Source organism: Strix uralensis, chromosome 15 (genome assembly GCF_047716275.1).
Source record: "Strix uralensis isolate ZFMK-TIS-50842 chromosome 15, bStrUra1, whole genome shotgun sequence".
NCBI lineage: Eukaryota > Metazoa > Chordata > Aves > Strigiformes > Strigidae > Strix > Strix uralensis.
This window is the reverse complement of record NC_133986.1, coordinates 19,007,783-19,022,214: the sequence shown is the minus strand read 5'-3', so window position 1 is coordinate 19,022,214 and position 14,432 is coordinate 19,007,783. Positions and strand designations below refer to the sequence as shown.

The window sequence follows — 14,432 nt, the reverse complement described above, 5'->3', positions numbered from 1 at the left end:
GTACAAGAGAACTTTGTTCTCTTTAGATCTCCATTCTGGTATCTAGGTTGAATTCAGAGATCTCTGTCAAAGGGAACACAAGCTGTTGAGGAAGTGATCACTGAGCTAGTACCGCTCTCCAGCTGGACCTGTGACTCCTGCGTCATCTCTTCGTAAACTGAGGAAAGTTGTTCTGGAGTTGTTGTGGAGTCTGTAACAGCAAAGGAAAGTTGTCGTGGCGGAGACAATATTAGGTTTATGCGTGTGTGACTGAGGCAGAATTTGGCCTGTTTCCTGTATTTCAGATGATCTCTTTCCCTTAAGTTGCAGCTCTGCTGGTGGGAGTTTTTCCTTTGCTCCGAAAGGAGTTCATTTGATTTCTTATTTGAGTTTTCTGGGTTATACCATTTCTGCTCTCCTCATGAAGATTCATTTGAGTTGTAGGCAGACCCCCAGCTTCTTCTTGAAGGCATCAGACAGCAAATCCCTCTTCTCCCTCAAGCCTTTGTTTCTTGCCTGGATCTGACATTCATATCATACAAAAATATTGAAATGCTGATTCTACTGATTGCTTGCAAATTAATTGAGCTATACAGATAACCAGCCAGTACTCTGCGTTCTCTAGACAGAGAGCATTACTGCTCCCTCCCAGTGCAGGCAGGCCCTCCAGCTGTCACAGTGTCAACATCAGTCCAACAAGGGACAAAGAGGACAAGGTGAAGGCCAGCAGGGAGACTATTTTCTGACACCTACAGCATGGGCAGAACACATCTATATATCCAGAGAAAAGAAAGAATGGCTTATAGGGGTTTAATGGAGCGGCTTCCTTTAAATCACATTCCTGTTGGTGTGCTCACGCACAACAGAAACAGTGGTGACTGCACCACGCTGAACTCCACCCTCCTGTATGAGTGAAAAGCTATTTCGTGTGCAGGAGAGCTCACCCACAATTTAGACAGGGAAGTGAAAGGGAATGATGCCAGCATTTAGCCTGTTATTGGCAAACTCTCCTCCATGACTTTGAGGACAGGGAACCCCCTGTGAAGTTGACACAATGTTCATCTAGTAATAACAAATAGTGTAAGAAAAACTATACTGTGTGGGGGTTTTGACCTCATCATTGTTCTGTATTCTGAGAGTGAGCACAGGGGGTCATTTTTGCAGGAGTTAACACTGGAGCAGGAAGAGCTAATCATATGCATTATGCCCAGCTCAGCCGTGTGAAAGCTCTGGTGGAAACAAGGAATATCTTTTCACCTGCTATAAACCATTGAATGTTGTAAATAACAGCAAGGCAAATTTATTTAGTCCTTTAATTGTTATCTCATCTTCTGCTAGCAGTGGTCATCAATCTGAGAAGTGATTTTGCATATAGCCATTGGCACTGAAAAACAAGTTAATGTTGAACAGCAGAGGTATGTCATAGGAGCTGCCAATACTCAAATGACGTAACAGCTGCTGTATCAACCCTACCTGTGCATACTAGAAAACTGCTGCCAACTCTTAATATTTCACAACAGAAGAAAATAATTTGGCTCATAATAAAGTTGAAATGCACGTTGGAGTGGAATATTTTATGGTGCCACCCATTTCAGCAGGGGAATGGGCATTTCTATTGTCAGAAAGATGTAACTGGTTTTCATTAAGTCTTTCAAATCTGTTCATAAGATTAAATGTACCTTGTAAAAATGAAGATCTTTACATTTAAAATTCAGCTGTAACCTGAAAACTGCCTATAGGAGTGATTCCTTCCGACTTAGCTGATCTATTCCTTGTGTGTATTCAGAGCCAAATCAGTTTAGTGACAAATAAGCTTTACCACTTTATGTGCTGCCATTAAGCCTTATAAAATCAACACAGCCATAAAAGAACAAGCTGGATTCTCTTTCTTTTGAGGCAGGTTTGAGGGAACTGTTTACTACCATCTAATCTGGTATTTATGTCTGTCTCACTGAAGAATAGGTTGTATAATTGACAATGAGGTTCTAATAGGTTCTGCAGAGTCTTTACATTAAAAAAAAAAAAAATCAAGATAATAGACAGACTGGAAAGCCCTCCAGCTTCAACCACAAAGCTGGGAATTAGAAAGAAGTATGATTGTAGATTGAGCAGTTTGGATCTGGAGCCATTGATATACACCACACAGAACCCACGGTAGTCCTTGTTCAGAAAAGAGTCTGTCTTTACAAACTTTAATGACTTTAAGTCCTTTAAATAGTGAGTTGAGAATTTCTTTGGGTGGATGACTCAGTAGTAAGTGTGGTGTATAGCCTTTGATAGCTCCTCTTCCCAGGCATCCCCATTTTTTTGGAGTCCTTAGTAAGTATGTTTCACCGGGGTGCTGGCTACTGGCAGAAGGCTCTGGAAAGCCTGCCTTATTCTTGACTTTACCTTCAGAGAAACACCAGGGAACCTGTAAACTTTCCAGTCTCCACACTGTAGCTGTCCAGGGCTGAATTTTTATTTCCAAGTAAGGCAGTCTTTGCTTCTTGTTTTCCATTCCTCGTGACTCTCAGGAAAGTCTTCAGTTACATCAGTGGCACTTCCATGGAACTGGGTGATGATAAGAGGAGGAAACAGTTAGTACGTATAACTAGTGCAGCTCCAGTCAAATCATGCTATCGTGTTAGGCACTGCACAAACATATGTGCCTGCAAAGTTTTAGACCATAATCCTGTGACAACAGGCTGGCCAGAAGACCCCATGTTTATTCTTAAATGTCCTGTGTTGCCGCTTACAATTCGAAACATTGATTCCTGGCACCAGAATTAAACAAAAGCTTCGTGGATCCTTGTGCATACCAGTGACTATCACCAAAATGATCTGATCAGAGCAGAAGCACAGCAAATCCACTTGCCTTTCATATCTTTCCAGTGTATCTCACTCAAATCTCTCGCTTCCAGTGTTTAGGACTTGACACAGCTTCTTATTCAGAGCCATCTGACCTTGTCCCCCATGGCCAGTCATCCTCTGTGCACGCAGAGCACTGCAGTAAAGGCTTCTCGTCATAGCTCCTTGCAATCACAGTTTGATTCGTACAGACGCCAGCCCGTGTCAATAGCATCCCAAGCTACTTGAGAAATTGGGAGACATTTTGTAGTTTAAAACTGGTTACATCACATTTGGGTGGCAACTGCAGCATGTAGCTCTGTGAGTGCTAATTTAGAGATTGTTGGTGTTACTAGCACCAACAAATGTCTGGATTTGGTGCTCTTGGAAGTGATCCTGATCCATACTGACATTAATTAGAGTAATCCTGCCTCTCACAGAGTAGCTATTTGATGGAAGAGGAGGTTGGTGATTTGCATTCATAAAGCTGTAACTGGTGGCAGAAACACTGATGCTGAAACCTGCAGAAAAAAACGTATGCTGCCCTCCCAGCTGAAAGGTTCTTCTCACCACTGTTACTGTGAGGTAGTCAGAACAGTATTTTTTTTATTAGCATTTCTGAAAAATGGGCTGGCTACTGGTCTTTCTGAGCATGGCTGATTCTTCTGTCTAAATTGTGACCCAAATGAGAGATAAAAGGAAGAAGACCACCTGAACGATCACATATTCATTCATAATGGGTGGATCACGATAAGTAAGAGAAGTCAGATTTTCCAAAGAGTTCAAGCCAGGATTCCCAGCTGTCCTTGCCCATTCTACTAGTATCCTTTGCTGTCCAGATGGATGGCTGACTCCCCCCACAGTGTAGTCATATCTCTTCATTCTAGTGTTGTGTTGGGCAGATATTTCTTCTCCAATTCATGACTCACGTTTTTGCGCTGTAGAAGAAGGTAGCAACAAAAATGGCAACTTGGCACTGAAGATGAATCCAGATGTATCGAACTACTTGGTACATGTCAGATCCTGTTTTGACAGCTATGGCTAGATTTTCACTGTCCAATACAAGATCTTTTCCCCTTTCTCTGTAATAATATCTAATACAGAAAACACAGATACCTCTCTCTTAATTAAGCTCACAATACTTTATTTACGGCAGGCAGTGCTTCAGGATGCTCCATGTGAATATTTGCTTGCTGTACTAAGCTACATTTGAGATGGCCTCCCCGGAAGATTAAATCATATTTTGAAGGGATTGATTCAGAGGAAATGAGGAGGCAACACATCACCAGCATACACAGGTTGTTTCTCTCCTTAGGAGCAGGTCAGAGAACTTAAAACCTCTAAGATCATACTTCAACATCCATCTGGCAGGAAAGGACAAAATCATATTATTAAATGCCAATACATTTCTGACATTTTTATAGACAAAAAATTGGAATAAAGCAGCAGAAGTCTCTAAGAGAACGGGTAGCAGCAATACTATCATCTGTTGTGGCTTTATGAGTGTAGATCTCAGCTTCCCCTCTCGGCACACTTGTGCAGGCAGATCCTTGTAAAAGGACAGGCAGTATCAAGGAATTCTTGGGCCAAGTCCTTTATCAGCCAGTTTGCCAGAACAGCATGAATTCACAACAGCATCTCTTCAGCCCACCACTATCCTTGCCTGCTCTTTCAGTGCCACCAGCTGTCCAAACGAATGTATGATCCCCTCCTCTCCATCATCATGTCTCCTTTTTTAAATGTTATGTTGTGGTGCTGGATTGGCCAGAGCTATTCATCAGTGATGGACATGTTTGTTTTCTGATTAATTACTCAGAAGGTAGCAGCAAGGAAATACGCCTCATCCATTTGAGTCTTTGCTGCCTGTGTTCACCATTCTCTAACTCATTACCCAAGAGCTACCAGTCTCAGTTATATTGTCTGTGACAGGAGAAGCTGAACGGGATCTCAGCTTCTCTGTGGGTGTATGAGAAAGAAAATGTGCAAGATAGAGGCAGCGTGGCCATCTGGATGCATCTGGCTACTCACAAATACTGGGCCACCCTCCTGCAGAGGAGACGGGATGTTTTAGGGGAGTAAGAACAAGGCTGGGTTATAGAGCATTTAAATGTCAGGTTGGTTTTTCAGATCTGCGCAGGTGTGTAGCGATTGACGGTCCCCACCTTCTGCTGGTAGCACAGACACCTGTGCTAACTATGTGTGATAATCTGAGTAGTTCCTACCAGCAGTCTGTTTGTGCAAACACTGTTTTCAGCTGGCATTTTTACTGACAGAATCTAAGAACTCTGGAAAATAATCCCTATTGTTAACTTTGGAAATCACCTTTCCCAGTTGCAATTCACGTGTCCTGCTAAGAAACTGGAGTTGTTCTGTGGACTGTCTGTCTCCATTTTCTAGTCCTAAACTGAAATGAAATCAAAACAACTGTCCTATCATGTAACTAACTGGGGAAGAAAATAAATGGGAAAACTTGTTCTGGTCAATCTGTGGTGACAGTTTATAAATCCAATAAAAACCACATCCATGTCTCTTGAAATGCTTTCCTGACTTCCTATATTTTTAGACAAGTACCCATCCTGCAGTTTCTTCAGCTCATTTCAAGTGGGCTAAGATGGGCTCATAGACTAGGAGGAAGTTCTGTGTGATGGCCTCCAGCAAGACATTGCAATGGCCTTTCTGTCACCCTTTTCCAATCTAGAGGGAAGCCTCATCCATTAAAGGAGCAAAAAATTCTTTCTGTAGCCTTCTTCAGTAGTCGGTGAGCTCGTTGAGGCATCTCTGATTTGTATTTGTACAGTGCCTAGGCTAGGGGCTCTTTAGTCTGGAGGAAGACCCCTACATGATATTACAACTAAACAAAGAGGAACAGGCCACTGTTGCCTTTCTGTCATCCCTGTCACTGCATATACTCTTGGAGTGGGTTCTGTATTTTAAGTCTTCTGTTTTTGAAGGCAGAAGAGACTCTGCCAAAAGAAACCAAGAAAACAGGCAAAAAATTCCTAGTCTTAACGAAGAGGGCTAGAACTCTGTCAAAGTAGCAAAATGGGTTTGAAAGGGACTGGATTATCCCCCATCAAGAGGGTTTCAATGCTTTGTATGAAAGGAGTTGGATTTTTGTTACATGATTCACTGAAACCACAGCTGCTATCGAAATACAGAGCAGGCTAGGGATGAAAAAGACAAAGGGTAAAGAGAAAGGAGTGGATATAAGAAGAAAACCTCAGTAGCAGAGGCAGGCAGAAGACAGCCAGAAAGGATGTGAAAATAACAAGGGAAGGAACATGGGGAGTCAGGTCGACAAAGGTTTCCAGTGGAGACCTATCTTTTCCCATTCACTTTCTCCCAAAGCCTAAGCTAAAAATGTGGAAACCCAAAATTTCTCAGGCTATGCAGAAAGGAAGGGCAGAGAATAATCCCACAGATGGCATATTGGTCTTGTGCACCTTTGTGTTCAGCACCACAAGGAAAAATACATAGACTTGAGAGGGATGGTTACACAGGAGAAGGAAGTGCCTCAGGGTTTGCTTCCATTAAGTCAATGGAAACGTTGCTATTTGCGTCAATGAAAAGAGGACCAAGTCCTTATCTGACTGTCTTAAAATGTTACAAAACATCAGGCTCTAATCAGTGACTGAAGCCTCCAGGCTTGTCCTGAAGCTGCTTGTTCACCACCTCCTGTTGGTTTTCATGGAGGACTCTGAGGATCTTTGCAAGGTCAGGGCAGAGTTTTTGCAAGGTCAGAGCAGGGTCTTTGCAAGGTACATCCTTTTGTGGTGTCCCTTCTGGTGTCTGGAGTGAATCACCTCGTTTTCTCTTTCTGCTTTTACCTGGGTGCTCCACTTCCACTTTGATTTTCTGGGGCTAGGTCAATGTCAGACAGACTTACCAAGAACAGCAGGTGAAATACTGAGGACTGTGAGGGTTGATAAAGCCACCTGCCCAGCTTCCTTTTACATTTTTGTGTCTGTCTCCAGCCCTGTTTCTTCCTTTTGGTGCCTGTTGTATTCAAATGCATTCACAGTTTTGACTTCTTTTCATGATATTTGACCGTGGCAGTGCTGCACACAGGTGCCACAAACCAGTGCCTTCTCCATAAATACACTTCTCTAGCATCCCTTCAAGACATGACCCTTTCATGAGCTTCAGTGCTTGTTTTCAAACCCATTCCCCTTTGCCATCTTGCAGCATACAGCTCCTTGGTCTAACTCAAAAATGCACATACCCATCTCCTCCTGATAGATGTAAACCTAATGCTCTGAACCTCCCCTCCTGCCTCTGATCCTTCTCATGGTTTCTCACCCTTGCTACCCTTCACGCCTTCTTTGCTCTGTGTTGATGAACATTTGCTCTCAAGGGGAAAGAAGACCTTAGTTACAGATGCATGAAACACCAGGGAAGTTTTGAAGAATCAGTGAGCCAAACCTTCATCCCTCTGCAGAGGAAATGGGATGTCATCTCACTTTCTGAAATAAGACAGGCAGCCTTTTGAGGCCCCCAGGTGGACTTACAGGTGTAAGAGCCTATGCTAGGAGTGGAAGATTGCTGAAAAAGCTATTCTAATCCATCATCACCTGCATTTTCAAGTCTTGTTTTACTGGATGTATAAGCCCAAAGGGAACTGAGAACTGAGAGGAGCAACACCACGCACCATTTTCACGCTTCCAGCATAGGTGACCCATGTTTACATATCTCCAGAGAAGAATGTGAGGACTCTTTGTCTATCCAAAGACCAATATCTGGACCAGCCCAAGTGTGGGCTAACAAGCTGTCATGTGGACAACATCAGTGCTTGGTGTAGGATCAGTTCTTTCTTCACTGCAGGACAGGAGAGCGTTATTACCTAGTATTTAACGACAAGTCCAGATACTACAAGAGGCAAGGGAAGGAAAGGGTTAGTGAAATGGCCTATTTTATTTTTCAGTAGCTCTCTTTAAACATCCCTAAGGATTTCTTACCTCCCATTAAAATTTTACCTGAAAATGCTGATTGCAAGGAATCCAGTAGTGATACGGGCAAAGAAAAGCAGACTGTTAAATACTTTTGCTGCAATAAATCTCCAGGCACTTGAAAGCCGGTAGGCATGGGGAGGAGAAAGGGTGGATGAAACAGGGGCTGCATATTTTAATAGGATGATTAAAAATTCTGTATCAGGACTCAGCAAATACAAGATATATAATTTTTAAAATGTTTTATTGCTCCATTCTTGCAAGTTGTACTTTTGTCTACTGTTCCTGTCTACATGAAAACAAAAAACTTCCCCGATTCCTGCAGAGCCCTGCTTACTCTGCCCTCTTCTTTCCCTCTAAGCTTGTTGAATAAACTGCTCAGCTGAATAACTAGAGATATTCCCCTTCCCTTTTCTCCCAACCTAGCAGTCTTTCCCTCTCCAGCATTTTTTTCAGTGCTCTTTTTCATTCTCTCTGCTGACTCCATTTGCTTATGAAGATGAGGGGTCCAAAGCCACATAAGAACCAGATCTGCCCACAGTCCTGCATTCAAGGCTGAGTGTTTGCTTTCTTTTTTTCTTTCTTTCCATTGAAAAAGCGTATCCACCTAAAAGAAGTAGAAATGAGTCTGAGCAGAGCATGCGCCTATAAACCTAAAACAGGTTTAGGGAGGTTTAGGGAAATCTCTGAAATACAAGTCATAGATGTGGAACAGGTACCCCTTTCCAAAGCATTTGCATGCATGTGGAAGGAAGCAGGTGGAACTCACAGAGACCTGCCCCCAAAGGGACTGAGAGTTTGATAGTCCTTCTATTCTTAGCCAGAAACGGAGATACGTGCTTTGCCCGGCTGTTTGTTTGGGTCCATCACTAAGGCTTCAGTCAGTCAGGTGAATGATGCCCTCCCAGAAACTAACAGCCATTTGCTTGTGGCATTGGTGTAACTGAATGCACAGGCAGAACCTGGGCCAGCAGTAAGTCAACCACAAAGCAGCAAGTAGAGGAAGACAAGGAATGAATCAGATTAATAAGACTGAGATCCTTCACTGTATATGCCAGCCATCTGATTTTTCACAATGCCTGTTAACATGCAGAGGAGAGCAGCAACTGCCTGGTTAGCACGGGGCAGGAAAAAAAGACTAACACATTCTGTTTTGCAGGGCACAAATACTATGTATTTCCTCTTCCTTTGTATAAGAGCAGTTGATGTCTGTCTAGCATTTTCCATTAGAGAATAAGAAAGCACTCAACAAGCTCTTCAGACAAGCTAACTGTGCACAGAAAGTACCTGCCTGCTGTAATAACTGGTTTGCTTATGTTTGTAATGACAGTGAAGGGAAATATAATATTACCAAGCCACCAGTGTCCACCAGCTGTGGATAAATGGCAATCTCTGTAATGAAGAAACCCCTTTGCTCCCAACTGAATGTTCCCATCTTGGGGATGAAAGGTTCCAACTCTTCACAGCATACCACTGCATTGGAAGGCAGATACAAGGAGCCCGTTTCCTTCTGGGAGCTGGAGAATGAAATTACTTAGGTGGGGTATAAATAATTTGTTAGAACAGTGGAGCCAACAGTCCCAATATTGAAAAAAGCATCACAGGGTTTTCATGATCACAAACAGGCATCACCTCCATAGTGTATGTTAGATAAAAACCACCTTCACTATGCATGTTCAGAGATTTTAGTGTGACGCCTTCTATGTCTGATCAGGATTAACCTCCCAATCCAAGAAAATTAAAAGGGACTAGAAATGCCCCAAAAAGGCTACCTTTCCAGTAGCAGCCAGTCTCCTTCCCTCAGTAGCACCCCAGAGCCTTTCCTCAGGTATGGCCTCCCACACATCCCGTGACACAGGACTAGATGAGCAGCATGCAGCCCTGCTGCCTGGAGGTGCAAATGGCACAAAAGGTTGTGTTCACGAGCATGGTGCCCAACCCCTGGTAATACTGCAACCTGTGCTAGCGGCTGGCTAATGAGATACCTGTTCCACTAGCACGCAACCCTACACCCCTCTCTGGCTCCTAACTCCACTGGTGTGAATATCCGTGTTGTGGAGGCTGTATTGTAGAGAGAACATAAATTCAGGACAGTGAGGAGGTAGTTCTTGACCCTGGTAGGTCCCAGAAATAGTTAGCTGCACAACAGCCTGCTTCCACAATGTGTTCAGCATCTTCATTTCCAGGTACCTGTTGTAAGAAGGATCTGAAGGTGCTTAGAAGCTTGCAAGTACAAGCCACAAACCACCCGTGGAGGTGGCAATACTTGTGTCAGCCGTAGCTCATTTTTCAAATGCTGTTTCCCTTGGAGCACTCAGGTGCTTGAGGCTTAGCGACTGAAAGGCAAGCAAGGAGATAATCAGAAAGAAATAAAATGCAAGCAAAGAAAGCCTGATGCCCGGCGTAGCCAGAGAGCTTAGCGAGGCTGCAAAGCAAAGCGTCAGTCGGTGACCACATGCAAATACCCCGTGTTTGTAACAGCAGCTGTAAGATGGGATTTGCCTGTATCCAGCATGACATTCACTGACGGTTCCGTGCGGAGTGGCCAAGTGAGTCCCAGTCACAGACTGAAGTATTTTGGCCGCACGGTACCGTGCCCTCCTGCTAGGTGAGACAGCACTGCTCCCCCACTCAGGAGAAATCTAGGACCTTCCCCCGAGGTGCTTTATGCTCCCAGCCTCTTTATTTCTGTAGGTCTCCCATCCTAAACACTCTTCCTCTTCCTGCTCATTGTCTTCATCCCCCACACACCCCCACGCACGTGGCTCTGGATCTCCTCATCATGTTCTTCTCGTTAAAAACCCCATTGTTCATTTGTTTGTTTGTTCTCTCTCTCCTCTTTTTCTCTCTCTTTCCCTCTCGTTTTTTTTTTTTCTTTCTTTCTTTCTTCTTTCTTTCTTTCTTTCTTTTTTTGTCTCCTCTGTTTTGTGTACCCAGGCAGCCCATTGAGTAACTTCTTTGACGTAATTAAACAACTTTTTTCAGACGAGAAGAACGGGCAGGTGAGCCATCCCCCCGGCACGCCAACCAAGCATAGCGCAAACAGCAAGCGGAGCGATTCCGGTTCTAATGACTATGGGTCTAGAGGAGACAATAAGTACCCTGCTGGCAAAGACAAGGCAAAGATGGTCTCATCAGTCGGCCTACAAGACCAACCTTAAATAAACACATAAAAAATTAAATAACTTAGAAAAAACAAAAAAGCAAGAAAGAATGAAAGAATATTCCTTAGCAAGCTAGCCTCTAAACTAGAAGGATGTATATACCTTGCCACAACAGTACAAAACTGTCTATAGACAAATTTTGTATGAAGGAATGACTGTATATATATACATATATATATTTATATATGATATATAATATATATCTCAGAAACAAACACAAAAACAAACGAATGAAAGAATGAAAAGAAAAGAAAGAAAAGAAAAGGTAGCACAGATGACAAACCCAGTTCACCAGATCTTGGGTTGTGGTTTTTTCGATTGTTTTTTTTTTCCTCCCTTTTTTTGAATGTTTTGCTTTTTTTCTCCTTCCTGATTTTTTGGGTTTTTTATTATTATTATTATTATTATTATTTTTTGTTTTCTTTTGTTTTGTTTCTTGTTCTGTTCATGCTCTCTCTGTGTTTCTGACGACACCACTTGTTTCCGCTCTGCTACCAGGAATTATCCCGAAAAGTTAACATGTCAGCCACGGCTTCACCTTCTGTGCTCTGCGGACACTTGTTGACGGAAGGCAACCGATGTAGACTGTCCAAGGACCAGTCCTGTTTGAGGTTCCCAGCCTCCCCTCTCCCTTCAGGAAGTGGGATTCTCCCCCACTTCTCCCCAGACACCTCCCCAATGCACGCCTTTTTTTTCCTTTTTTTTTTTTTTTTTTTCCCCCTCTCTTTTTCTTTTTTGGTGCTCCACAAGAGAGATCTGCTCAGTTATGGGATTGCAGAGTCTGGGCTGAAAGGAGGTTGCAAATTGTTGGAGTGAAACCTTTACCCTTGGCAACTTCTGTCCGCGCAGGTGAACTCAGCCCGGAGGGGGAGGGTGCGGGGAAGGAGACGGGTGTAGCGGGAGCGCAGTGGTTCATGAATCCAGAGCGCGTTCTCATCAGAAACCAGCCAGGAGCAACTCAAAACTAAGCGTTGAACCAAGACAATATTGGGGAGCTTCATCCACGGGATTTTCCTAACCTTCTTTTTCTCCCCGCCACCTTTTCCTTTTGTTTTGCCCCCTTTTTTATATATACATGTATATATGTGTGTATATTTATGTGTAAATATACATACATACATACATATATATACAAGGCAGTTGGTTTTTTTTATACTGTATCATTTTGCTTTTTGACCTGCTGGAAGGGGAAAGGAGTAAACTTAGGAGGGAGAGGGGGTTCAATGAATAAACACATACAAACAAAACATTAAAACTTAGGGAAAAGGCAACTTCTGGTAGCAAAGAAGAGGGACAAGACTCTGCCAAGGACTGTCTCTCCCGCCACCAGGCACAGTTGCCGCTGCTGCTACTGCTGCTCCTCCTTCGACACCTTCCTCCCCACCTGTCAACTCCCTGCCACCGTGCCACCGCGCTGGGACCTTCTTCGACCAGCTGGACCCTCCACCACACCCTGCATTTAGAGGCAATTGTTGTGTTGCTAGTGCTGCATTGATATCAGTATTATTATTTCTTTAAGTTAACAGTTTCATTTGTTGGCTTGGGTGATTTTTTTCTTAAAAAAAAAAAAAAAAAAAAAGAAAGAAAAAAAAAAGAAGACGAAGAGGAGGAAGAAAAGAGACTTATCTTGGGTTTTATTTCCTGTGTGTGTGTGTGTGCAAATCACTGGCACTTAGTTCATCAGAGCAAGACAAGGTGGAGTCAGGGCAATGGGAGACTTAATCACAAAGCTACTGTAAACTTTAAAAATTACTGCAAGATATTTTTATAAAGTTTTTGTTTTGTTTTGTTTTAAAGGGGAGGAGGGTGGGATTGGGTGGATGGGGACCTTTCTTTTTTTTTGTGTTTCAGTTTTAGGTCTTGGTTATTTATATATACATATATATATATTTAAAAAAATAAGCTGTTAGATATATCTTCTGTTTAATAACTGTGTAGAGGCAACATTGATTCTTATTTATTTTGGGGAGGAGGGGGAAAAAAGGACACAGAAACCCCGTAAGTGTTCATCTTGTGACTTTGAGAAAGAAGAATCGCCGCCTTTTTTCCTCCTCCTCAAGAGTTATGTGACCAAGTGTAACTTATTCTGGCCCAAGCTCAAAGGTTAAACAAAAACAAAAAAAACCAATGTGGTTTTACGCGTGGAAGACAAAACACAGTGAGAAGTACTTCTTGACTGAGATTTTAAGAATGTAGGCTTAGCATTAGTGTTCAGCTCTTTTATGACCTTCGATTGCTGCTCGTTGGGTTCCTATGGGTGTATGTTGTATCGCAAAATTATTTTTTTTTAATGATAATGTTGGATGAGTTCTTTTTTGTTGTTGTTGTCGTTGTTGGTTTTTTTAATCATTTTTCCCCTTCTTGGACCAGTTTTACTTGTACATAGGTTTGAAGATTAAAAAGAATTTTTAAAGACACAACTGGGGCAAAGACCTTTGACTTCTGCCCCATTTCCCCATTCCCCCAAATGGGAGGGATTTATTTTATTTTATTGTTTTATTTATTTATTTATTTATTTTCCCTATTCTTAAACTTTTCTCTCTCGTATTGCTGTGTGCATGTCAGACACCAGGGGGTGATGGCTGGGGAGGGGGGGAGGCAAGGGTGCAGGAGAGGGGGGCAGTTTTAATTGCATGACATTGCTGTAAATTAGTCTCTTTTGCTTTCGTTGTCTTTCCTGCCTCCGCCCTCTCTCTACTTCTCCTCCGAGCTCCCCTCCCATCACCCCCGTCCTTCTTTTCCCTCTTTTCTCTTCCCTTGTGTATAGATTTTGATGCTTCTGTTACATTGTACCTCTACAAAAGGCTGGGATTTCAATACAAAATAATAATAATAATTTAAAAATACCTATATCAGCAAAACCCATGTGGTACAAGCAGGAAGGGGATTACTTACACAAGATATAAGAATAAATGAAAGCAATACCTCTTGTTATCCTTCCTATTTTGTACTTTGAAGACACACACGCGCGCACACACACATATACAGACACAAACTGACATTATTTAATGGTTTAAAATGGACAAAAAAATCTGATGTATCCCTTGTTAAATAACTGTGAGCAACTTTAGTTCAAAAACCAATAAATTCATTCAGTAAAGATACTAGCTGTTGAGTGTCCTGTTTATGTCCATGCAAACGAAGTCCTCGCCAGGGCCAGGCCCCGCCGGTTCGGCGTCACCAGAGGAGCCGAAGACGGCGGCATCACGGCAGCGGCCGCCCGGCCGCGGGACCGACGTCGTCTCGGCGCAGCGCTGGGCTCCCTCGCGCTCCACCCTCACAGCACGGGCGGAGGGCAAGGATGGCTTGACCCCGCGGGCCTGGTTTTCCACTGTAACGCGTTGAAAAAGGTTAATCCCAATGACAGAGCGATCCCACCCCCCGCTAGGTCTGATCGGGATGGAAACCACTGTACCAAAAGCTGCTGCTGCGTGTGATCGTTCTCACCTCCAACCTGAGCTTCTCACCTTGCTTCCTGATTTAGCACAGGAAGGATTTCTCCACCCTCCCCGCC

The 14,432-nt window shown here is 43.1% G+C and overlaps 1 protein-coding gene across 13 annotated transcripts in view; it reads left to right on the top strand.

Annotated features, from left to right (window-relative positions):
* The window catches only part of BRSK2 (BR serine/threonine kinase 2), a 319,001-nt gene extending 304,979 nt beyond the window's left edge, over positions 1 to 14,022 (top strand). For 6 of the 13 annotated variants that reach the window (XM_074884784.1, XM_074884775.1, XM_074884782.1 and 3 more), the window contains 2 exons: positions 10,692 to 10,756; positions 11,417 to 14,022. In XM_074884784.1, the coding sequence (XP_074740885.1) occupies positions 10,692 to 10,756; positions 11,417 to 11,734 (383 nt within the window). In that variant the 3' untranslated portion in view covers positions 11,735 to 14,022. Of the gene's footprint in view, positions 1 to 10,691 lie in introns of all 13 variants that reach the window. The other 7 variants (XM_074884786.1, XM_074884785.1, XM_074884780.1 and 4 more) reach the window with 3 other exon arrangements.
* The last annotated feature ends 410 nt before the right edge of the window (positions 14,023 to 14,432 follow it).